The 24,589-nt window shown below is 36.0% G+C and overlaps 5 protein-coding genes across 11 annotated transcripts; 2 read left to right on the top strand and 3 right to left on the bottom strand.

Moving 5' to 3' along the window:
* Positions 1–3,415: 3,415 nt before the first annotated feature.
* Positions 3,416–6,365, top strand: LOC140865853 (uncharacterized). Its single transcript, XM_073270673.1, has 4 exons — positions 3,416–4,090; positions 4,392–4,494; positions 5,464–5,666; positions 5,880–6,365. Exons 1-4 carry the CDS (start codon positions 3,486–3,488, stop codon positions 6,157–6,159), a joined length of 1,191 nt encoding a protein of 396 aa, XP_073126774.1. The 5' UTR covers positions 3,416–3,485; the 3' UTR covers positions 6,160–6,365.
* Positions 6,366–8,657: 2,292 nt separating this feature from the next.
* LOC140867837 (syntaxin-112-like) lies at positions 8,658–9,551 on the top strand. Its single transcript, XM_073272889.1, has one exon. The coding sequence runs from the start codon at positions 8,658–8,660 to the stop codon at positions 9,549–9,551; it is 894 nt and encodes a 297-aa protein (XP_073128990.1).
* Positions 9,552–9,806: 255 nt separating this feature from the next.
* Positions 9,807–13,745, bottom strand: LOC140865556 (putative glucose-6-phosphate 1-epimerase). Its single transcript, XM_073270234.1, has 10 exons — positions 13,584–13,745; positions 13,359–13,466; positions 12,198–12,308; positions 11,896–11,947; positions 11,435–11,572; positions 11,191–11,289; positions 10,914–11,011; positions 10,577–10,684; positions 10,408–10,489; positions 9,807–10,075 (listed from the first exon to the last, which is right to left on the bottom strand). Exons 1-10 carry the CDS (start codon positions 13,652–13,654, stop codon positions 10,010–10,012), a joined length of 933 nt encoding a protein of 310 aa, XP_073126335.1. The 5' UTR covers positions 13,655–13,745; the 3' UTR covers positions 9,807–10,009.
* A 1,621-nt stretch (positions 13,746–15,366) lies between these two features.
* On the bottom strand, positions 15,367–17,746 carry LOC140894320 (laccase-11). Its single transcript, XM_073302803.1, has 6 exons — positions 17,634–17,746; positions 17,384–17,535; positions 17,057–17,301; positions 16,843–16,971; positions 15,833–16,756; positions 15,367–15,668 (listed from the first exon to the last, which is right to left on the bottom strand). Exons 1-6 carry the CDS (start codon positions 17,730–17,732, stop codon positions 15,538–15,540), a joined length of 1,680 nt encoding a protein of 559 aa, XP_073158904.1. The 5' UTR covers positions 17,733–17,746; the 3' UTR covers positions 15,367–15,537.
* A 1,153-nt stretch (positions 17,747–18,899) lies between these two features.
* Positions 18,900–24,142, bottom strand: LOC140894319 (U-box domain-containing protein 5-like). 7 transcript variants are annotated; one of them, XM_073302800.1, is made up of 7 exons: positions 23,664–24,142; positions 22,890–22,936; positions 22,616–22,701; positions 22,236–22,421; positions 21,322–21,429; positions 20,136–21,220; positions 18,900–20,032 (listed from the first exon to the last, which is right to left on the bottom strand). In XM_073302800.1, the coding sequence occupies exons 3-7, from the start codon at positions 22,673–22,675 to the stop codon at positions 19,282–19,284; spliced, it is 2,190 nt and encodes a 729-aa protein (XP_073158901.1). In that variant the 5' UTR covers positions 22,676–22,701; positions 22,890–22,936; positions 23,664–24,142; the 3' UTR covers positions 18,900–19,281. The 7 variants fall into 7 exon arrangements, with proteins under 7 accessions (XP_073158901.1, XP_073158898.1, XP_073158896.1 ...); XM_073302797.1 differs by having other exon boundaries at positions 22,616–22,678; XM_073302795.1 differs by lacking the exon at positions 22,890–22,936 and having other exon boundaries at positions 22,616–22,678; positions 23,664–23,794; positions 23,874–24,142.
* Positions 24,143–24,589: the final 447 nt, after the last annotated feature.

Here is a 24,589-nt window from a genome sequence, read left to right as displayed (position 1 = left end):
TGGAAAAGTAGAAGCCTGAGATCCAACCTGGGATCCCGATCCACTAGCAGAACCCATGCGCTGAGGACAATCTCTCCGCAGATATCCCTGCTGACCGCAAATATAACAAGCACCAGTAGCTCTCCGACATGAAGCTGCAGGATGCTTCCCACCACAATGGCTACAAAACTCCTCCTTCTTCTTCTTCTTCCCAAAACGGAACATACCTCGTGTACCACGAGATCCAGATGAAGTAGTAGGAGTAGAAGAAGACGTAGGTCCGGATTGCACAACAGATTGAGCTCGAGGCTCAACAAATCCACTAGGTTGTGCTGGCATCATCAACTGTCCACGCCTGTTGCTGGTCTCCACAAGACGGCAACGGTTTACCAAAGTCTCATAAGATACCGGGTCATCACAGACGACAACCTGAGAGTAGATATCTTGGTTCAGGCCTTGCAGAAAGATATCATACTTCGACGCATCACTCGCATTGATATGAGGACTGAAAGGTAGCAGATCAAGAAATCGCTGCTGATACTGATCAATAGTCATTGAACTTTGCCTCAAAGTAAGCAACTCCATAGATCGTGCTTGGCGAACAGCCAGAGGAAAATATAATTTCTGAAACTCCCGACAGAAATCCCCCCAAGTCACCTGTCCTCTCTCAGTACGTGCCTGAGCAACCTTGGCATCCCACCAAAAACGTGCTCTATCCTCTAGAACGAATTCTAGAACTTCCAGTTTCTGCTCCTCAGTACACTCAAAAGCTCGGAACGTGCTCTCAAGTTTAGACATCCAGCTTCTAGCTTGTTCAGGATTCTCGCCTCCCACTAAGGGTTTCGGTCCTACCTGCATAAACTTATTGATAGAGCAGTGACGTCTACCCTCATGATGACGATGTTGATCATCCTGATGATGATGGCGACGATGATGATGACCACCTCCCTGGCCAACACTACCGTGACTCTCGTCAGCCATATCCTGAAAAGAATTGCACATTAAAATCCCAAATGCGCAAGAATTACTCAAGACTAAACTAAATCCCAAGTACTAATCCCAAAATCTATGCATGCTCTGATACCAAAAATGTAGTGACCCTGCATGGAATCACCTACTAACTGGCAACTAATAGCATACATTAAACTTAATACAGAAAAATACTTAACAGAGTAAAAACGTGCGGAAACATAATCCATAATTTACATATCAGCTTAGTAATATAATCCAGGCTTAAATCTGTAGTGATACAACCATATCGAAATTCTTAAAAGTAAACATTATACAGCTAATAAATCGTGCTGTATAAAAACTTTCAAAGCTCCTGCTCCCTAGTCCTGCCTTGAACTACCAGCTCCGTCCATCCTGCGACCTGCCCCATGGAATAGGGTGTCCAAGATAACAACTAGGACGTGAGCGCTACGCCCAGTACATAGACATGAGTAAACATATGTATATAATGCATGCAACATGATGACTGGTACAGGGTCATCTGAAAAGTCATGCTCAGTACCGGCGCCATATGAGTGCTGCCACCGCACGGATCAACCTCTGGGTGCAACCACACTCGTCTAGTACACCAGAGTAGACAGATATAAATGCCCCCGCCGTCGCGGTACTCTCAGTGACAGACTATCGAGTATAGAGATGAGCGGCTCTATAATCAGGTATAACAAGGAATAGGCTCAACGTGTATATGCACATGATATATGAGTATAAAAAACGGTAAATCATACATCATGCCATATAATAATGCCAAATAAATGCAACATATAAACATGTATACTCGCTGGCAATCTCAGTCAATGTGTACGTACCTCTAGGCTAGTTCAAGTATAAAAGGATCCTAGGTTCCAAGCCTATATTCAAAAGTTCACCGTATCACTACATAAATTCTATAAGTCTTAACTAAGCTAATAAGTACTCCCAAAAATTAAATAGATTCCCGGACCATACCTTCGTCCGTCGATGGCCCTTTGAAGTCGCTAGTCCCGGATGACTATAACCGCACCTTGGTTATTCCAGAACCTCTATTATAACCGATAGGGCCCTCAAGTGTATAACTCACACTATATAACTGAAGAAGGAAACTCGGGAATTCGTAATTGAAAATGAACTCTGAACGGCCCTATTTATAGCCAAATTTCTCGGCCAGGATCGGAACTTCCGATTTCGGGATCGGAGCTTCCGATCCAGCTCATTGCATGCATGTCTGCCACGCCAGGATCGGAACTTCCGATCTACGATCGGAGCTTCCGATCTGCTCTATGACCGACACTTGTCAAAACTCGCGACTGAGTCATCGATCATTTTTGACAGCTGGGGATCGGAACTTCCGTTCCAGGATCGGAGCTTCCGTTCCGATCGGAACTTACTATCCGGGATCGGAGCTTACTATCTGGGATCGGAACTTACTATCCGGCCCAAAATGAAAAAACCCAAATTTTACTTCTGAAGTCCAATAACACTCCGAAATTGGTTAAATATCAACCCTTAATCATGTTTAACATATTATTATCTTAAAATGGTATCTGGGTTACTACAAATATTTATGTGATTAAATTTATTTTAACTGAATGTAAAATATTATTTAAAATAATAAATTATTAATTTATCGATTAAGCTCTAAATTAATAAAAATTCATGGTCTCAACATTATTAATTTATACAGGTCTTAATGTATGTATAATATTTACTATACAATTCATTTCATAAATTAGTAATTAATTGCTTATTTATTAAATAAAAATAAATTTTAGTATTATATCTAATCAGTCTTACAAAACATAATAAAATAATCAAATATTGTGAATTTAGATTTTAGACCATCTACCTATTTTATTTAATATTATTAAAATAAATATGTTAGGTCGCTGCTCATAGTTTATTTGTCATTAAGTTTCAAATTTAAGACGAGATATTAAAGCAATATTTAATTTAATTTAATTATAACAAACAATTTTTTCGATTTATTTATTTTAAAAAAAAAACATAGATGCTTATAGAAATTGATTCAGGGAAGTCATCCAAACTTCCAATCCAAATTAATTATATTTCAAAAAAAATTTAAAAAAAATATTAGACAATACAACATATAATATTTAATTTTCATATTATATATGCATTGCATATGCTCGTTAATTAAATTAATATATATTATATGAATTAAACTTTAACTATATAAAAATCTTTCTAACATGATGTCGTTACATCAAATTCAAATTTACTTTTAAAACTTTAATTTTAAGTGGACGAAAAAAATATATATAATAGAGATCTAAAAACATCACCACTTTTATTAATTTTTTAAAAAAAACGTACACAATGCCATATAGCAAATTGTGCATCGTTCGGTAGTGTATAAATTAGGGCTAACATAAAAGTTAAAGTTTAATGAAATTAAAGTAAATAGAATGCAAAACGCTGCGTTTAACGATTGGATCAGCTACATCTTGTGCCGAAATCTTCTTGTCGTTATTTTCAACAAAGTTCGCAAATTCCTAGCAATGGCGGTCTCCGCCCGCGTTTGCCATGTCCCAAATGGCCGTATATTGCCACCCCTCCGCCGCAAGAATCCAGCTTTCAGTCCCCCATTTCGCAATGCTCAACCCATTCATTCTTCTTCGCAGTTTTCTTCACTGGCACTTAACCCGCGGATTCCCTCCATCTTCAGACCCCTGGCCTTCAATCGCTCCCCTCCGAGCTCTCCGTCGAAATTCCAAGCTGGCCGCTTCACGGACAAGCGATTCGCCAACGTTTCGTGGGGACCTAAGGAGGATGTTTTCCACTGGAATTATGTCTGCGTGGGTGATGGGAACAATGGTGTTGCTGCTGTTGATGAGAAGGGCCCTGAGGTTGCGGTGGTTCTTTTGGGGTGGCTAGGGTCGAAGACCAAGCATTTGAAGAGGTATGTTAGCTTGTATAATGCGAGGGGTCTACACGCTATCACCTTCGTGGCTTCGGTGACGGATTTGCTGGGGTTTGATTTGGGAAGGAGGATCGAAGAGAGGATCCAGAGGTTATCCGATGAGCTGGTCTCGTGGCTGTCGAGGAACGATGGGCGGGAGAGATTCTTGATCTTCCACGCGTTCAGTAATACGGGTTGGCTTGCGTGAGTAGATTCTTGCTGTACTCTTACTTTCTTTACAAATAGTGCCACGAGTTGCGTCTCCACTTAAATGAAACAAGTTCAAGTTTCATGCATAACTTTTACAAGTATGCAACTTTTGCACCAAAATATATCAATTAACTTTCCGCTTACTGTAATCTGTTTCTGCTTGCTAGATTTTATGGTTTTGCGTTGGCATGTTAAGGGATTGATTAGTATGTCTAATCTTGTAAGGCAGTACCATTCATGGTCTCGTGGTGGACTGTTATTGACATTTTGTGATGTAATGTTTTGTGATAGGCAGGTATGGTGAGGTTCTCAAAAATTTGAGAGAGAGAAAAGATATAATGGAGAAGATTAAAGGATGTGTGGTGGACTCTGGAGGAGACCCCAATATTGATCCCAAGGTTGCTTTAAGTTTGTTTTCAGTGTTGACTGTTGAGTTCTTCGAAGTACTTTTTGCTGGAAAGTGGTTTATTTGATTCAACCTGGTTGCAGGCCCGTGAGCCATGTGTTCTAGAATGACTTTTGGTTGATTGCATGTAGAGTTTTGGCTACCTTGATTCCATAAGGTTGACCATGGTAAAATATTTTGCTGCTTGTCAAATCTTGGAGGGTTTTGTAGCAAGGTCGAAAGGAATTATAATCAATTTTTTAAAGTGTTTGTTGTGAATTTCAAAGTTTGTTATTGCTCCACAGAGACGGATGTCTACTAAACTGTTTGAATGATAATGTGGGTAAAATACTTTCTAAGCTCAACCAAACAATAATCTATGGTATTGAGTCTTGATTACGTTTCTATGATCATGTTGAGTTTAGTGCAAAGCACGGATGGTCGGACCTCCATTTTTTTTATGAAGGCGTTGGACCTCAATTTATGTATCAGCAATTACCTTCCTTTCCCCCTAAATTCCTCCAAAAATAAAGGCAAAGTCTTTGTTGGAGACTGATAGATATGAACATGATGTCCGATATGCAATAATATCAAAATTTTATGTTTGGTGGTCTGATTTGTTTTCATCCATCTAAGGTGCTAGGCTTTCCAGGATAGTATTTTAATATTTTCTGGTTTGCCCTTGCCCTTGGCTATGTTGCTGCCAAAGAAAGTGAGAAATGGCCCTTCCATTTCCTCCAATTTTCTATTTTCTATTTATTGTATCCTCTAATTTTCTGGCACAGCAATTCCGTATTGCAAAAGTTTCACATTTTCTGCACCTTCAGGCTGAGGTCAGAAACATGAAGCTCGCATTAACATGTTCGTGTAATTTATATGATATATTGATATTGATGTCATACAGAAATGAAATTTGTGAGTAGCTTTTGCCACACTATGCGAAGAAAAAGCATGTTCTCAAACATCCACATGATCGTTTCAGGTATGGGCAGCAGGATTTTCCACAGCTTTGTTGAAGAGAACTATCTCCTCTACCTCTCCTTCAGTAGGAGAAGGAACCGAACCAACAGTTGCTGTAGAGGGAACAAATATAGAAGAGAAGAAACCTTTTTTTCTCGAAATCTTGCAGTTATCTGCATTTGTGAAATTTTTCTCCTTCCTTCTTAACTTGCCTAGTGTACATCGGTAAGCATTCATTTAATCTCCATGCAATTCTCCCCATCGACAAAAAGTGCATTTTAGTTCTGAAACTAGGAGAGCACGGCGTTTTCGGTCATTTCTATTTCCGCTGACAGTTATTTTCAGTAACCTGAGGAGAAATAGCTTTTATTTTTGTTATTAGAATCTCCTTAAAAGCAATGAAAACCTTGGAGTAATCATTTAATTTTGGTTTAACAGGAGATTGAGAAAGTTGGTTTCAATCCTTTCACATGATCAGCCTCCATTGCAGCTTTATCTATACAGCACTGAAGACAAAGTCATTCCATTCGAAGCTATAAAATCATTCATTGAGGGCCAAAGGAGGACCGGGAGGAAAGTGATCGCTTTTAACTTTGGCTCGTCTCCTCATGTGGACCATTATCGAACTTTTCCTGAGCTTTACACCCTTCAACTTGACTATTTTTTGAAGGAGTGTCGATTGATCTTGGTAGACTCGCAGAAACATTCGAATTTATAATCTTGTTTTGGATGGGGACATACTGACATACTTGGACCTTGGTTATCCTACGACAAAGTAACTAGGTGACTACATCCCCAATATACGTGTAATAGGGAAATAAGTTGTGCAAGATAGACTACTATGAATAAAATCTCAATTTAGAATATGTACCCATGTCTAAATTTTGCGAGTTTTCAATCTGAAAAGGTGAGTACATTTTCTTCTCTCTTTTCTTATCGCAAAATTTTGTGCTTATACTATGTCTAAATGTACTGAAATGGCAAAATTAGTAACTTTTGCTTTAAAAATACATCCTAGTAGAGAAAATGAAAGGAAACTAGGAACAAACTCTCGAGTATGTTTATTTATAATTTAGTTTATTATGTTTTTAAAGATTTACTACAGAAAACTTAGTAAATTTTGTTCTTATTCCGTGTCTTTGTCATGTAGCTTCATAAAAGGACCAAAATTTACTGAAATGGCAAAATTAGTAACTTTTGCTTTAAATACATCCTAGTAGAGAAAATGAAAGTAAGCTATGAACAAACTCTTGATTATGTTTGTTTATAATTTAGTTTGTTATGTTTTTAAAGATTTAGTACAGAAAACTTGGTTTTTGACTTTTTGTAGTATTATGACGTCGCTTCAGTCTTGAAAAATGAATAAATTATTTTATTTGATAGTTGACGAATCATTCGTAATTTGTAATATTTTATTGAGATAGTACAATTATACATTTAATAAATATAGATGTTGAACACCTTATTAAACAATTTTTTCAACTGTAATATGTAGGACAATTATATATATTTAATAAATATCTGTTGAACTCCTATAACAATTTTTTCCGATTGTAATATTTAGAATAGCTTGCAAAAAATGCTAGAGTATTTCAAGCCAAATTCAAACTAGAATAAAAACTATTTATCTATTTAGCGTCTGGATCAAACTCGAGCTCCCATTCGATCATTCTTTAATTTGCTGAATGCCATTGTTCATGCAATGCTTTCCCCGTTAATATTAGAGAATTCACCGAAAAAAGCTTCTTGGAGAGTTATTAAACATAAAATTTATATTTTAATCCGTTGTGTTCTTCATTAATGTGCATACATAGAATCTTTAAGCAAATATTTAATAAGAAATTGCTTATGAACAGCTATGTTTGGTATATCTATGGCCTACAGTGTAACATGAGCCAATAAACCGGTCTTACACATTAAGATATTATAATATATTGATTACTTAGTTAATATAATTAAATTACTCAATTAATGCAAGTTAAAGTTAATAATCTTTATGTTAGTAATATAATTTATTAATTAACAATATTTTGTAATGTTATTGTTCATATACTTAACTTTTATAATTTGATGTTTCGATTTTTTTAAAAAAATTTAATTGTAAGTTGAGTAATCCTTTTTTTTTTTTTGAGTAATCGTACTTTTTTCCCCTAACTTTTAACGGACTTTAAAGAATAAAGTTCCGTTTGGACATGTATTTATAAAATATTTTTATAAAAGTGTTTTTAAAAAACTTTTTATGAAATATTTTAAATGTTGTTTTAAGAATAATAAATGTGTTTGACCAATTACTCTATAAAAATATTTTTAACATTTAAAAAGTAATGTTGTCCATCTTTGACTTTCATAGTTTCATTTTAAAAATATCTAAAAATATCTCTCAAGTGTTCATTAAAAACTATATTTGGAGAACACTTTTTTAAAAACATTTTACAAAAATTTTATCCAAACATATACTTTAAGTTTTTTCACTTATAAAACGCTAAAAATATTTATAAAATACATGCCCAAATGAAACCTTAAATTTCATCGCAAATAGGTTCAAATCGTTCAAAACCAAAATGAGAATTGTTAGAAATCAAAACACAATTTTAAGTATTTAAATTAAATAAAATGACAACAATAAATCATCATTGTCATCATCACCATCATCAATATTATTATTATTATTATTATTATTATTATTATTAAAAAAAAAAAAAAACAGAATTCTTGTGTCACAATACGACGCCGTGGCAAGAGTAACTGAATAACCGACCTTAGCGGGATTCATAGTCCCAACGGATACAACCAAGAATTCAAATATTCGAAAACCGAACGAACTCTTTCGTCTTTCTTTTCGTTCAACTCTCACAAAAATTCTCTTTACCAATCACGAAAATTCAGAGTGAAAAAGAGAAGAAGATCATTAAAGACCCATTGAGCAAACCCCATCAAGGTTTGATCATCAAACCCAGATAATTTTGTTGTTTCTGTTGGCGAATTTTTGAAATTCTTTCTTGTTTTATTCTAACTTTAAATCGATGTTGCATTTCTTCCACCGTAGAATGGCGAATGCTCGTAGATATGATGGAGGATGTAGAACAAAATATTATAGAAACGGGCAATTTCTGCAAAGTATTCGGGCAATAAAAATGCTTAAATTTATGTGAAAAAACAGTCATCGTATTCATTTCTTGATATACTGCAGGCGGGTCTGGAGATATTGCAGTCAAGATGAATGATCTTATGACAAAATCGTTTCTAAGTTATGTGGAGTTGAAGAAGCAGGGTCAATTGGATCTTGAGGAAGACAGGGACATAGAAATAGGTCGACTCAATCGCACGGATGAAGCCAACCTTTCTCAGTTCTTCCAAGAAGTAGAAGCAATAAAGAATGATATGGAAGAGATCACTAATCTCTTGATTGATCTGCGGGCTTTGGATGACGAGACTAAATCCGCTTACAGCGCGAAAATCCTTCGCGGGCTTAGAGACAGAATGGATTCCGACATGGTGGATGTCCTAAGAAAAGCGCAAGTACTCAAGGCAAGACTCGAAGCACTCGATAAATCCAACATCTCAAATCGCAGGATATCAGTAAGATATGTAGAAGGTAGCGCTGTAGATCGGACTAGGATTTTGACTACTAATGGTTTGAGAGCCAAGCTTAAAGATATCATGAATGGCTTCCAGAATCTGAGGGAAAAAATCCGGTTAGATTACAAAGAGAGCCTCAAGAGGAAGTACTATAATGCAACAGGGGAGTACCCGAGTGAAGAGGTGGTTGAAAAGATGATTTCTGGAAATGGGAGTGTCGAAATTTTTCAACCAAAAACCGAGGCGCATTTGGAGAATAAAGAGAGGCATGAAGGCGTAATGGATATTCAGAAAAGTTTGAATAAGCTTCATCAAGTGTTTCTTGATATGGCTGTTATGGTTGAGGCTCAAGGGAAACAGATCAGTGATATCGAGCATAATGTGGCTAATGCTGGTAGCTTTATCAGTGGCGGAACGAACAGTCTGTTCTATGCAAAGCAGAGTAAGGAGGGGAAGAAGTGGATATGTTGGATGTGGGCTGTGGGATTTATCATAATTTTGGTTTGCTTAGTTGCAATGTTTACTAACTGAAAAAATCGAGTTTTCTGTTTGTGTTTGTCTGCTTTTATAGGTCTTCGGATGCTAAATTTCCTTGTTTATCAGTTTCTTTTAAGTCCTAGGATAGGATTGTTGCTACACACTAAAAATTCTTTGTTTCTACATGATTTTCAATGTATAGTGAATTTTTTCGAGTTTTAGCCTATGATATCGCGTAAATTTGTGTTGGGGTTCTGGATTAATAAATACAGTGTTTTGAAGAGATATTTATTGATAATAGTACACATTTTGGTAATCCCTTACAAGAGTGAATGACAGATTAGCAGCGAAAGTCATTATTCAGATACAATATGAGACGATCTTGTTCAGGAAAATCATTTATTCAGATACAATTACAGAAGATCGTGTTAACCAAAATTATTCTTCAGATTATAAGATACATGATAAAAACACAACGAGCAACCAAACATTCGATATCGGTAATCTTCAGCTCAAGCCAGGCTTAAATGCTGCACAGCGGTCCAAGTTTCATTAGGCTGTAACTGAACTTGTCCAATCTGATGCATTCATGTGAAAAAAGAGAACAAAAGTTAAGGCAGCGATAATTTTCAATAACAGAAAAGCAAATCAAGTTATTTAAAGAGTTGTTGCCTCGATCAACAAAGAGTTTTCATTCCTAAACTTGTAAACACATGAACATTAGTCATTTTCTGAAGAATGCCTAATCCAAGTAGTTGGAAGAGTTTATCTATCCGTTTATAATTAAAACGTTGTATACAATACTCTTAACAAATCTATGCGGAATGAGATCTTATACTCTGAGCAGTAGATTTTACAGCTTACTAGCTAAACAGGTGATAAAAGAACTTTGAGATGAGGAATCTCATACCTTGGCATTTTCAACGCACACAAAATCTTTGTAGCATGATTCCATAGTCAGATGCGGGTTCCACAAAACAGTATCAGACCAACTAAGGAAAAGAATGAAAAAGGATGGTGAAGAAAATACAACCTCAAAGATGGGAAAAAGTAAATGGTGGTTAGAGCATTTTGCCTACTTTGTATTCTTGATGCTAACCAAATCACCCAAACCATTATCCAGGTGTAACTCTTCAGGAGCATCAAGATAAACACAATCTACGAATCCAGGAAATGTGACAGCATCCCTGGTTCAGGAGAACTAAGTCAACAATAAAAACTCGTGCTCATATGCTGAAATTCGTTAACATGGTTACCACGGTCAAACACTAGGTAGATGTAAGTTAAACGAGATCTTAGAACAAAATGTTAATCCAAAATAGGTATAAGAATGTACGCTCAAACAAAAGAGGCAATCAAAGTAACAAAATATTAGTAAAAAACAATGTGCGACCATTGTCCATTACTGATACAGACCTTTCTTCCTTACCCTCCAGAGGGTTTGTTGGATCAGGGTCCTTGTTAAGTGTTTTGCAACCTTTTAAGCCTCTAACAGATGCCCCAACTACAGAAGCCTGCGTTATAGAAATTTCAGCATTTCATAAGGCTGCAACTCCATATAATGGCCTTTCTTGAATTTCAACAAGCTTTCTTTTTTTTTTTGAAACTGAATTTCAACAAGCTTTCAGGAGAGTATTATTTATGAAAATCGACGAATAGAAGTTTGGGACTTGAACTAATATCTAATACTCACACTGAAGTATGTATGCAGGGCAGTACTAAATGAAAATGGTTTCTCATCGGTATTCTTTACAATCAACTCGGTTGAAAGGGAAATCTTGTCCAGAGTGACCTGCAAGAGTAAACACACAGGCCAACGCGAGATTTAAGCATATCTAATTGTGATTGATGATTCGAGTGAGGAAGTAAGATAGGCATGATGTAGACAGATACACATACACAATTAAAGGGCATAAAAAGGTAACAAACTAATGTACCTTGTACAGAGCTTGAAAACTGTAGTCCCACATTGAACGGCTATATAGACCATCCTTTAGCTCTAGGGTAACTGTGGGATTCCCTTCTACACTTTCTGATTTAACAATCGACCAGTTCATGTTCCTAGCGAACCCATGCTGTGAATCACAGTAAGCTAGTATTCAACATTGAAAACCTGGGGAGATACATCGTAGAACTTGAAGTAGTGAATTGGACCATTAAGTTTGGTCAGTTCTTGGGTCCAGAACAAGATCCAACATATGTAGATATAAACTGGAATTTGTATTTCAGTTAAATGTGAAGAAGCAGCACACCCACAATAACTAGCTGTATGAGGATGTAAAATATAAAAGAGAGTGTTTTCGCCAAATGCAAGTTTTATTTCTTGAAGAGACATGCACTGAAGGGCCACGAGGTAAAAAATATACCGATTATGTGTTAAAATGTGGAAGTGATTTACCTGCTGTAACGGGCCGGGCCCAAACTGTGGAAAACAATGGGGTATTCCTCCACTGTTTCAAGAATATAGTCAGCAATTACACTATTAGATATACTAACAACTTCTTAGATTTTCACAACTTTATGCTTAGATTAAAGCATCACCAATTCCAGAATGATGATAAGAGCTGGCCACAGGCCCACAAGTGATAATTTTTAAAATGCTCTGAAAAAATAATTTTGGTGATCATAAACCAGCAATGAATGTTAAAGAGTAATTTGGAGTTAAATAACTATTTCAGTATTTTGAGTAGCAATGAGGACCTAATTGGCTTCTGCCCATTAAATACAGCATCTGGCCGAACAAATAGGAGGTCCTTGTTTGCCACTTTCCAAGAAGTGACACAACCTCCAAATAAGTATAACTCCGCCTCACTGCAAAAAGAATAGCATCAGGGTAGAACTCATATTCAACAAATGTGAAGCAATTATATTTGCACAGACTGTGGCGGGGTGTTTGATCAAGTAACATTAATTGAATGTGAATCAATTCTATTCTATATCAAAAACATGGTTATCCCGTCTTTATTTTAAATTCAATATTTATCCCTAATTTTCAAGATGGATATGGACTTCAGAGCTCCACAAGTCAATAACACTATACAATTGAAATCTATATCTATAAATAAGGGGGTACCTGAACTTCAAAAGGCAAACTAGTGTTTACGCAAAATACCACATAGTTCATTTCCTATTTCGACTTAAATGCCAAAAGTGTTTCATTGGGACACCTAGCGACTGTTTCACGTGTTTCTTCCTTGAGCATATTTTATAGACATTCAGTTTTATTGGCATCATACAATCATAGACCAAGATTTTGAAAGTCCGATTTAATTTCCCATCAATGGGCAAAACATAAATTTAAAGAAGCTGAAAAAACTTCATACCAAAGAAACAAGCTAAAATTTCGTCATCTAAGCTTTGGCTAATGAGCTAAAATGGATGTTGTGGAAACATCACACACAAACTCACACCAAGTCTCAATTACCATGATTCTGACACAATTGGCCCAAAGATCCATCTACAATCTCAGGAGGCCTATGAGGGCATGTAATATTTTCGACGAATCAAATGGTCAAACATATGGATTATTTACATTTCAAAAGCAACGCATTCCCCATATGCAAACCAAGATAGCTTTCACCATGTTCATAGAAATCGTTTCAAGTCATCACAATAACGAGGCTGATCGCCTAACTGAAAATAAAACACTCATCAAACATAGCATATCAGAGCATCACATCATCCTTCAATCACAAAACAGCTTGCACAAAATGAGGAATTGACATTCTTCTTCAACCAAATATTATCTCGATTCAAATCAACCACATCCCCAAAGCGATTAAAAACCCATTAACACCATTTTAATTTCAACAAAAGAAATCAAGAATCAAAGACAAACAAAATGAACCCACAAATAAATACCTTCCATGTGCAGAAGTCAAAATAACCTTTTGTAAATTCCCCAGGCCTTCCGTAACTTTGACATTGTCCACATTTACACTGGCGGATGCCATCGCCACACCTGAAAATCTGTATAAAGTCCAAAGTTCATGCCTTTGATCATTCTCTTTTCTTGAAATGCCAAATCACCAGAAAACTATAAATTTCAGCGCAAACATAGTAAATTAAAATTTGATGATTACCCACCGGTTGCCTCGCCGAGCTTTCGCAGGGAAGGTTAAGGTAGAGAACGAACAAGCAATTGATGCTGCCGCCATTTTCTTCAGTATCTATTCTCCCCCTTTTTTCAGTTAAAGTGAAAGTGTTTATGCCTGCAAGAAATTCGGATATTCTGATGTACTGTCTTCTATCTCCTTTTGTAATATTCTTCTTCATATTCCTGATTATATAATTATTTTGATATGATTATGTAATATAATTATTTTCAGATGTGGCCTGGAATATATACATATATCTATTCTTTAATTGCTTCTAATTTTTTCTTCTATAATATTTTGGTCTGAATTTTTTAAAAATGATAAGTATCGGTCTACTTAAAAAAAGTAAAAATTGCCATTCCGGTTTTTTAATTCTAATCATATATATATATTTATAATTTTGGTCATTTACGAAATTTCATTTTTAGTATATTGCATTCTCTATAATTTAATAGACGATAATAACATCTTTAAAATAATATTTTTTCCTGATCCCACTTGGGGTAATGTCCTAAAATAATAATTTTTATAGATTAATATGATAATAATTTTTTAGAAGACCATTGTACAAACCGGTAATCCCATCAACGGTTCATTTCAACCTCGTATATGAGTATTACCCCAATGATAGATCTAATGTTCCATGATTTGTCACGTCAACAATATATAATTAGTTACGCATATGTGTAAAAATACGAACCGTTGGATACATAGTTTGGGTATTACCCATATGCTAGGATCTCATCTAACTCCCATCAACATTATAAATTAATAATTAAATAAAATTAAAAAATAACTATTATACTTTCGTAAAAAAATATTATTGTTTTTTCATAAAATTTAATTCTACTATTTTTTTGTTTATATGGTGAATTTAATTTAATTAATCAATATAGAAATATTATATAATTATTATAAAAATCATTTACACACACATATAATCAATTATATATATATATATATTCAACTATAAATACAATGACTTTTATGTGATTAGATTTATGTTAGTTGAATAAAAAAATAATCTTTAAAATAATAAATTAGAGAAAATTGATTTTTAGGTTTTGTCACTTTGCGATTTCGGTCCTCTATATTTTTAGATTTCAGTTTTAGTCTGTTATCTTTATTTTTTTGGCAGTTTTAGTCCTTTTTCTGATGTGGCGCTGATGTGGCACCGATGCAGTGCTGATGTGGAGTTGACGTATACAGTTACACGTAAGCATTTTCGAAGAAAAAAGACTGAAATTGCCAAAAATCAAAACATGCAAGACTAAAACTGAAATATGAAAACATATAGGACCAAAATCGCAAAGTGACAAACATACCGGACAAAAATTGCAGTTTTTCCAATAAATTATTAATTTATCGATTAATCAATACTTATCTAAATTAATAAATTTCACGGTCATAACATTATTAATTCATAGAAGTTTTATAGTATCCTGATTCGTTGTGTCTTGTATTGTTGATCGTTTATCCAAAATGACGTTCATATGATGTCGATATGGGTAAAAATTATTAAAATCGTCAAAAATTAAAAGATATAAGCATATGTAATTTTTACGACATATAATATCAATATTCAAACAGATCGAAAATTGCAATTTTTTGTACTTGAAAAATATATTGTTCATAGTTTATAAATATATGTAATAGTACTGTATACTCCAGCACCATCTCATAATTTGCTAGAAATAAAACAAATAAAAATATTCATTTTCACATATATATTAATATTAATAAATAAATTTACATTTGAGTATGAAACCAAATCCAACACGAGAAATCACACACACACGAGCCTACATGAAGAAATGCTCATTTCTTCACCTTCTCAAGTAGTATACCAAATTAAGCTCACTGTAAATAATATATATATGCACGAAATCGTGTATATATACACTTCCATTAAGTAGCCTCAAATTCAATACTTGATCAATATTTTAACATGGTGGAAGATCATTTGGTGGAGGGAGGATTGTTTGATCAGGTTGAGGTCCATTTTCCACCACAAATGCTGTTTTTAATCCCCAACCAGTGTGCAGCTCCAAATGACAGTGAAAAAACCACACCCCTGCACAAATTTCACATGATATATAAAATCAGTTTAGGACACCAGTTTTTTTTTTATGGTTTCTGCTATAAGTTTGATCAAACTCATGGATGTATGTATGGGGGTAGTCGATCGAGTCGGTCCTAAGTTTGACAAGTAATGATGTTTGCTACAACTTGACATACCTGGATTATCAGCTCTGAATCTTATCGTCGTCCAGCCACCAGTGGGCACGCCTACTGTGTTCCTTTCCGGAGGATCGACTAAGTTGTATTTGGCTGGATCATTCTTTGGGTCGAAGTTACCTATTCCCGTACCCATAACGAAGAAGTTGAATCCATGAAGATGAAAGGGATGTGACTCAACTGTTAGCAAGTTTGTGTCTTGTAGTACTATTTCAACAGTGGAGTTGAATGGGATTCTGCTAAGCCTTGTCCCTCTTGAAGTCTTGAGATTCGCAGTAAGTGGTACACCGGTATAGTTGAAAGGAGTTGGGGGCTTATCTGGGAAATCTGTGGTGTAAACTCCTTTAGTGTCAAAGTAATGTGCTTGGAGCAATCCCATCTGAGGCATCACAAAGGATATGTTGTTCAAAGATGCCGTTAAACGGGTGCCGTTTAAACAAGTTGGACATGGATTCACCCCTAGGCCTATTGTGAAGAACAGGTTTCTATCAACCTTTAACGGGAAGTTTGCTGGATATTGTGGGGAGTTTAGGCTTCTGAGTTTTCCTCCATATGCTAAGGCAAATGAAGAATCATTTGGTGCAGGCAGTTGAGGAAGTGTGGGGATTATTGAGTTTGGTATGCCTTTGTATTGCAATATGGCTGTGGCTGTTTTGTTATCTACTGGAATTGGGACATCCATGAATGGCCTGGCGGCCATGAAGTATCGCCCTGGGATCTGATCCGCTCGGACCAAGACGTTTGTCGTCTGGCCTGGTGCAATCAGCAAAGATTGTGTGGAGAATGGCTTTGTGTACACTGCATCAATCTCTACCACTGTCATGCTGTGACCAGCAATCCCGAAAAAGAGTTCATCGTTGAGGGCCGCGTTTATGAGCCGTAAGAGGTATGTCTTCCCTTGTTCAACTTCCATTGCAAAGGTATCTGATAAATGAGAGAAACAAAAAAAAAAAAAACTGATTAAAAGTGTCCTGATCTTTTCAACTTTTGTAGTTTCTAAACACTCGTACGTTTCTCATAGCATGGAAACAAGGGCCCTGGCTTCCCGTTTATCGTGTGCGCATCCGACATATTCGGAGGCAGTCCCATACTCTCTCCTTGCTTCTCCACTTGTTCAACATCTGCATTCCACCATTCTCCTGTAACAGAAAAAGTGTAATGTCTACAAAATTCATCAAGAAAAAAAAGGGATCAAAATACAAAGAAATAAAGAAAAATGCTCACCTAACACGATTACTTCTTCTGTATCAGGTTGAGGGAAAGGGAAAGGAGTCCCTTGTTTAGGCATAATCACAATTGCACCATAAACAGTGGCCCTCAACCAAAAAATATGTGCATGCCACCACAGTGTACCTCTTTGTCCTGTTATATTGAAATCATACACATAGCTATTCCCTGTCTGGATCGGACACTGAGTAATATAAGCCGGCCCGTCTGCCCAACCGTTTCTATACTGCTTCAGTCCATGCCTACAAGCCACCATCGTTAAAATGCGCACTTATTTCAACGTCTCATCGACATATATTCAGGGGCTGTACCTATTTTTCTTACCAGTGAATGGACATATTGTACTGTGCATAGTTGGTTACATTGACAAGAACTCTGTCACCTTCTCTAGCATAGATAGTTGGCCCTGGAAATCTCCCATTAACAGTCACAATTGGCTTTGCATGGCACAATCTGCTCACATTCTTCACTTGAATCTGCAAATCCACGCATCAAAAGACGATCAAACACGATCAAGAAACACGTTTTTATCGAAAAGTTTCATGCAAAACAGGCACACAAGTTTGAAACTCACATCAAACTGGTATCTTTTAACATCCGCTTCAACTGGAAGATGGACAGTACAAAGAAAAGCCAATAGTACTATACCGGCACGACGTATTTCCGAATACATTGTGCTGTGACTGATAATCCAGGAATGGATAGATAAGATCATGAAGTTGGTTAAGGTTGTACGATATTTATAAGGAGTTCTAGATGATTAGGTAAAAGCTGGAATAAATTTTTGACCAAAACTTGAAAGCAAAATATATGCAGATTGCATGACTTGGAGTCCCAGAAATCCACCATTTTTACTTGAATTACATTAAATTAATTGGCTAAGGAAAAATGTGGTGATGGGGTATGTTATGAGAGGTATGTAAGGCCAAACCCCAACTTTTCTTTGCCCAGCTTTACCGTTAAGCAAAGCATGAGGCAGACTCCCTAGACTAGATTTTACTACATTAATTAATATTGTCTGAAAGTAACATCTTATTAACTACAATTTACAAAAGTAAAAGTTAGTTAATATATAATGTAAAATTTGGATTTTACAAACAGGATTATTTTAATTTATTGCACTACAAAAATATTTTTCCCACACCATATTATGCATGCATGTGAAGTTGCAACTTATAATGCTTTAATTTTTCTATCCAACATGTGAATTTTTCTCTCGTTCACTCTCGCCAGATCCCAATTTCTATCGAGTGATATGTCATCTGATCTAATTACAATGAGTCGTTATTAATTTCCTGTTTTCCCCCCCTTTTTCCCAGATATTGGGCATTGTTTTATTTTATTTTCTTCTTTATTTTTGCTTAAATAAATTTTAATATATGTAATATAAGTTTTATTCTCGTTGCACGAGAGAAGTAAGAGAACATCGGTGTCAATAAGTTATATTCAACAAATTTAGTGGCCACAGACGAAAAGAATGACCAAAAAAAAATCCAAATCACTGAATGAAAAGTAAACATTGACAAATTACATCTAAAACCCAAAACATGTTCACTTACCAAACTAAATTACAACTTTCTCTTTATATCATAATATCCCCTTTTTTTAAGTGAATTTATATCATAATCTATGACAACAAAAATGTCCTATTAAATTAAAAATGGTTGGTGCCAAAACACCTGCATGGATGGCAACCCACTTCTCATATCATCACTGAATTCTAGTACATCAGAGAAAAACATTACACATACATGCAAGAAAAAATTACACATTAGTACAGTGAGAAACAGAGGATACTAAGAAACAGAAACTCAAAAACATTCCAGCCCCAAAAACACCATACCATACAATCTATGCTCATCATTAATCATCAAATATTTAACAATTAACACTATCTGGCCAGGAACAGATCAAACTACACATCATAACTCTCGTTTCATTTTGTCATGAGTAGTTTATCCTTTCGTCGCCCTTTTTGCCCCTTCGAGAAGTTATTCAACGCGAGGCATGCAGCATGTAATACTATTTTTCATACAGGAAGAACGGCTACCATATAGCACAGATCTTCCAAGCTAGAATGATATATTTTTACAATATTCTCGAAACTAATAGATCCACTATAATATCTACATGAATAACTAGGAAGTTAACTTTCAACAATGCATGCCCTTAGTTCTCCACAATGAGAGCTAACTGTTCATTTGGAGGCGCAAGAAAATGAACTACGAATTGAAGTTCAGTTTCTTGTTCTTTGCACTGCGTCTTGATAAAATTTTCCCAAAAAATCCAGTTGTTCTTGAACCTGGGACTTTGAAAGGTTTTGTGGAATCTTTATTATCATCTGATCCAGAGTTTTCTACAGCAGAACAGATTCCTTCTCCAGGAATCCGCAAGATCTCACTGGCCATTGCCTTCGCTTTCTCGTTGCCGTTCCTGGACACAAGGAAAAGGCTAGGAACAACAGCTTCACTCATTACCAGTTCACAATACAAGGCATGCTTTGTACACAAAGAATGAAGTATAGATACAGCGCATTCTTGGACATCGCGACTCTTGTTCTCGAGTAGCTTGGCAACCGCAGAAATGCACCCTCTAGTTTCAGCAATAGACACTCGAGCTTCTTCGGTGTCGCACAAATTTTTCAATGTGACAGTACAATATCTAGACAAGTTGTCGTCTTCGAGAAGTGGAGCAAGTTTGGCAATGATTTCTGAAGGCGTGATAGAGGAACCAAGACCGCCGTTTTCAGACAAGTTGCTCAATATTTTTAAGGCGGGTTCGAGTAATTCCTGAGACGGGCTGTCAAGGATATTCAAGATTCTAACAAGAGCACCAGATGTAGAAAATTTCAAACCAGAGTGTTGGTGGAAGGATAACGCTTCTAATAAGGCGAGAGCTTGATTTGCAGCCTTTGTGTCCAGAAATGAAGCCAGAATACCATATGAATCTTGGTCCAAGTACAACATACTTTTTCTGTAGTGCACAGATGAAGTGTATTGGTGGATTAAAATACCTTTATGATAAATATTGTTTTCCAGGACGACATATCAAAGTAGAACATAAGATGTAAAAATACCTGTCTTTCTGCACAAATTCTAACAACACCACACATCCAGACATCTGTGCTTCCACGTCGCAATAGTCAAGAGCATCCTTCAAAAATCGAACTAGTAATTGAATAAACTCTTCGAGTGGTATCACCGATGCATAATTTGTTTCACATAATCTTTTAACATCTTCAATTGCATTGCATTGATAATCCCAGGGAAGTGAACTAAATTTAGCGAAAAACTCCACATCTATTTCATGCAAGGAGTTTACGATACTAAGGACCTTAACATGTGAGGAACATGAAGTCGAACTGGATTTAAACGACATTCTGAAATCATAAGGGAGATTTAGATCATTCATGGAGCTGCTCAAGCTCGTGATGGAATTGGCAGAGGCTTCCCACATCTTGACTGACTTATCCTGAATTTTGGGCTCATGAATAAGCACTCCATGCATGGCGCACCATTTCAAGATTTGCTCTTTTATGATGATATTCGAGGTGAATGAGAAATGTTCCAGCTTCATGTTTGTCTTAGGACAAGTATCATTACCTTCATCAAACCACTTCCAAATCCACGCCCTTTCATATGTGTGCCCAGAAACAATTGTCACCGGATCATACATTAGCCTCGAAGTCAAAGGACATATGAATTCGTCGGGAGGCACAGGACTACTAAACATGTCAATTTGAGCTTCATCAGGTCTAAAATTCAGATGGGATTCAACGTCACCTGATATACTGTAAGGGCTTACGGGCGAAGAGGGTTCTTCAAGTTCTGCCAAGATATTGTGTTTTTGCTCGTTGGCCATAAATTTTCCATAATTGTTCAGAAGAGTCAGAAAGAGCAATAACACCTTCCTCTTGCTTGGTTTTTCACCACATCTATCAAGAAGCTTTCTGATGGATCTTTTCTCGATTGATAGAGCCTTTCGGGATGTTATATGAAGCCAGGTGGAAACAGATCGAAGAACAGAAATTGCAGCATCTTCGGTGGAATCAATTGTGGAACCATATCTGTGAAGCAACTCCCGTAATAACTTTCCAGATTCCTCTTCCGGCGGATCCAAGCAAAAAACCGCACTCCTTAGATCAACAATAATTCCCGAAATCTGATAGCAATAATTAGTGGAATAAAAATAAAATCCCTCGAAGTTTCAGAAAACCATTATAATAAAATTTGATCCACATACTTGCTTATAATCTCACATACCTTTGCAGCCAGCACAACGGGAACCATATTCTGAATTTTGCCAAGACTCTGCGACAATAAATTCCTTAGATTCTTGCATTTGGATACAATAGCATCTCCCGTGAGTACCTGAAAGTTGACGAATAGAAATTGTAATTTATCACCAACAGCAATCAGATGGACAGAAGATGAAATTTCACAAAAGAATCTTGACCAAGTGTAATTTATGTAGTCATGTTATAGTAGTCAGGCCAATGACGAAGATATTCTACTTCTATAATCTACAATTCTTAGAGTGTTACGTTCATGGATGAATAACTTAATGTCAGCTACAGTTACCTAGGTATCAAACACTGTGCAAAGGTATCATAACTTGAAATGAAGGATTAGATCAACACTTTACTCTGCTAGACGATGTAAAGAGAACAAATGCGTTGTTTGACTAAGCTGAGAAGTTCTTCCTAAATACTCTCCCAAACACTACCTACATCTCTTTTCTTAGTCCATTTTGTCTTCAATTTTCCACTTCTTTTGTTTTTTCAAAGTTTTTTAATTGCATGTCAATGATTCCAACTGAACAAAAAACTAAAAATAAAAGATAGGGATACAGAGGGAAACAAAAAAATAACACTTGTTCATTGTTAGAGAAATGGGATTAGACCTCCACCATGTTAATGTTTGTAAGGTGTTACATCATTACCACAGATCGATATTGTTTCAGCAGCATTGGTAAGAAACAAGAATAATATGCTACTTGATGGTGTAAGCAAAATAGAAGGTCAATACATGAAAAAATAAAACCTTTTATTACAGTCATAGAAGCCAGACGCAGATTTTAGCTGGATATTAATATTTTAGAACACAAACCAATGATGGAGCTTAACGTGGAGTTCAGAAACTGTGATGGAAAACATAGTGAATTTCACGAAGTATACCAGGTAGAGTACACTTGACTCGCTGCAGTGCTGAAGCAGAGACTTGGCTGTATCAATGTCATTTTTTAAGAGGCAAAGCGCCTCTATTCCCGATGAGCACCCAGGACGAGCCGCCTCTATTTCTGGAACTAATTTGGTAACCGTGATAACCAGTTTTAGCAATTCTGAACATGTTCGAGCATGCACCTAAAATTATATCGATAATCAAAGCCTTCAAAATCATAGATGTAGAATTAAAACAGATGGCAACTGAGAGCAAGCCAATTTTTTTACTGCAGAGAATCACTGGAAAAATCCTTGTAAAAGAACTCATGGGTCCAAACTCCAAAAGGATAAATTTAATAGGAAAATAAGTGGGAACTATGGGATGTCAACAATACCTTTGTTGTTTGAGCAGACGGCAGTCCTTCCAAAAGTCCGGTGACATCATTTCCCATCATAAACTAACCAACATGGAACAACTTAGCTGCAAAAAATTGAAGGTAAACCAAATTTATGACTTTCCAATCCACACACATAGAATGCTGGCTTGAACCATGATGCATCTGATGATGTATGTTAATAGGTGTGCTTCAATAAGTACAGAGTCAGAAATATATGCATGTGTACTGAATAAGAAATACATAAATGTGGTCTATCGACTATCATACTCACTAATACATAGAGCATTTCCCTTTTGCTATGGACTATGGTTGGTTGACCTGAGACAAAATAGGAAATTGCATCCAAAAGATTATTAGATTTGACTCATCTCGACTTTAAGAAGGGAAAACACCAACTTCAAATTGGCTTCCAGTGAAGTAGATAGCCAGAAGGAAGAAATGCATCGGTTCACAAGTAGGCTAATACAATGTTGAGGAAAAGAATATATATTGCTCAGAACCAAATAAGCTTTAGCATAATAACGAGTCTTTATTTATTGGATTTAGTTTCTATCAATCCATGATGTGAGGATTTCTAGAATCTCCGTATGCATCTTGTTATAAGTTATGAATATTGGGCCAAATTTCGTTCCACAAATTAAATAAAGATCAATAATCATAATTGTTTTACAAAATTTATATAGCAATGGAAACATTATTCTAATCATGATACAATCATGGTGGAGTTACCATCAAACCTGCATAAATCACAGTAGCCTAGTATTTAGTACACATCATACACCATGTCTCCATCAAAGAAAAAGATTTCAACTCAACTCTTCTTTCTGTATCCACAATCTTGTATTCCAGCAACAAATAAACTTGCTAAAAATATGGAACTAGACGATTTAAGATTACTTCAAATGATGTTACCAAACTTATTAAATGCATTTTTATTTCACAAACTGTGCTTTAAAAAGAGTAAATGCTGTGAATAAACTAAGATAATCAAAATACAAGCAAATGAAAGATCGAGAATCCAAAAAGGCATGGAAAAAATTCTTACATGGTAAACAGAGACGAAACGCATCCAACTACGTTTTCCCTCATTCCTACGCCAGAAACACCAGCTTCAACAAACTTTCATTTCTTCCCACCAGCTTCCTCACGATTTAACTTCTTTCTTGCACCTCTAAACTGCACAAAAAAAAGAAAATGTTTTCCCAAAAAGTGTTCAAAATACCCAAACACTTCAGCATTGCAAATTAACCACAACCCAAAGCTGAAAACACAAGAGCTCCCCCGGGAAAATGACGAAAGATTCAACCTTTACGCGTACTTATCCACTTCTTACACAGACGCGCAGAGAGAATTTGATGTTTGTGGTGGCTGAACCAGAATTAAAGCACCCACCAAACAATATATTTCAAAGATCCCAACTTGACATGTAAACAACCCAACCCGGAACAGTGAACATGCTGAAGTGGGTCAGCTTTTCCAGTCCACAATGAATGCAGAGAGGGACAAAGAAAGAGTTGAGAGAGATTCCCATAATAACATTTTACCACTTAAAAAGCAAAACCACAAATAAATAATTAACAATCTATTGACGTCAAATCAAATTACTAGAACGCGCGCGAGTGTTCGAATCCCGTAAAAAATGTATTTGGCCTAACCCTGATTTACCTTTCTGTCGGATCTTAGGGTGGCGGACCCTTGGGGGTGGGGTCACCCTTTTTTTTATTTAGAACGCGCGACGCTGACGAAGCTTCGGGCTTTATAACTATTTTAAAAAATTCGGAAGTTTATTATCATCCATATCGAACTTGTTATGACTTGTGATAAAACATCGTTGACATGGAAAAATGAGGTTAGAATGATTTAGAATAACTGGATAAGGATACTCGTTGCAATGGAACATTGAGTTAGGTTTAGACCGCATATCGTACCGAATACCGCATACGGTATCGAAAATTTGGATTCGAAATTTTC

This window comes from Henckelia pumila, chromosome 4 (assembly GCF_033568475.1).
Source record: "Henckelia pumila isolate YLH828 chromosome 4, ASM3356847v2, whole genome shotgun sequence".
In the NCBI taxonomy this organism is placed as follows: Eukaryota; Viridiplantae; Streptophyta; class Magnoliopsida; order Lamiales; family Gesneriaceae; genus Henckelia; species Henckelia pumila.
Note: the sequence above shows the minus strand (reverse complement) of the source record. Positions and strands in the feature narration are given on the sequence as shown.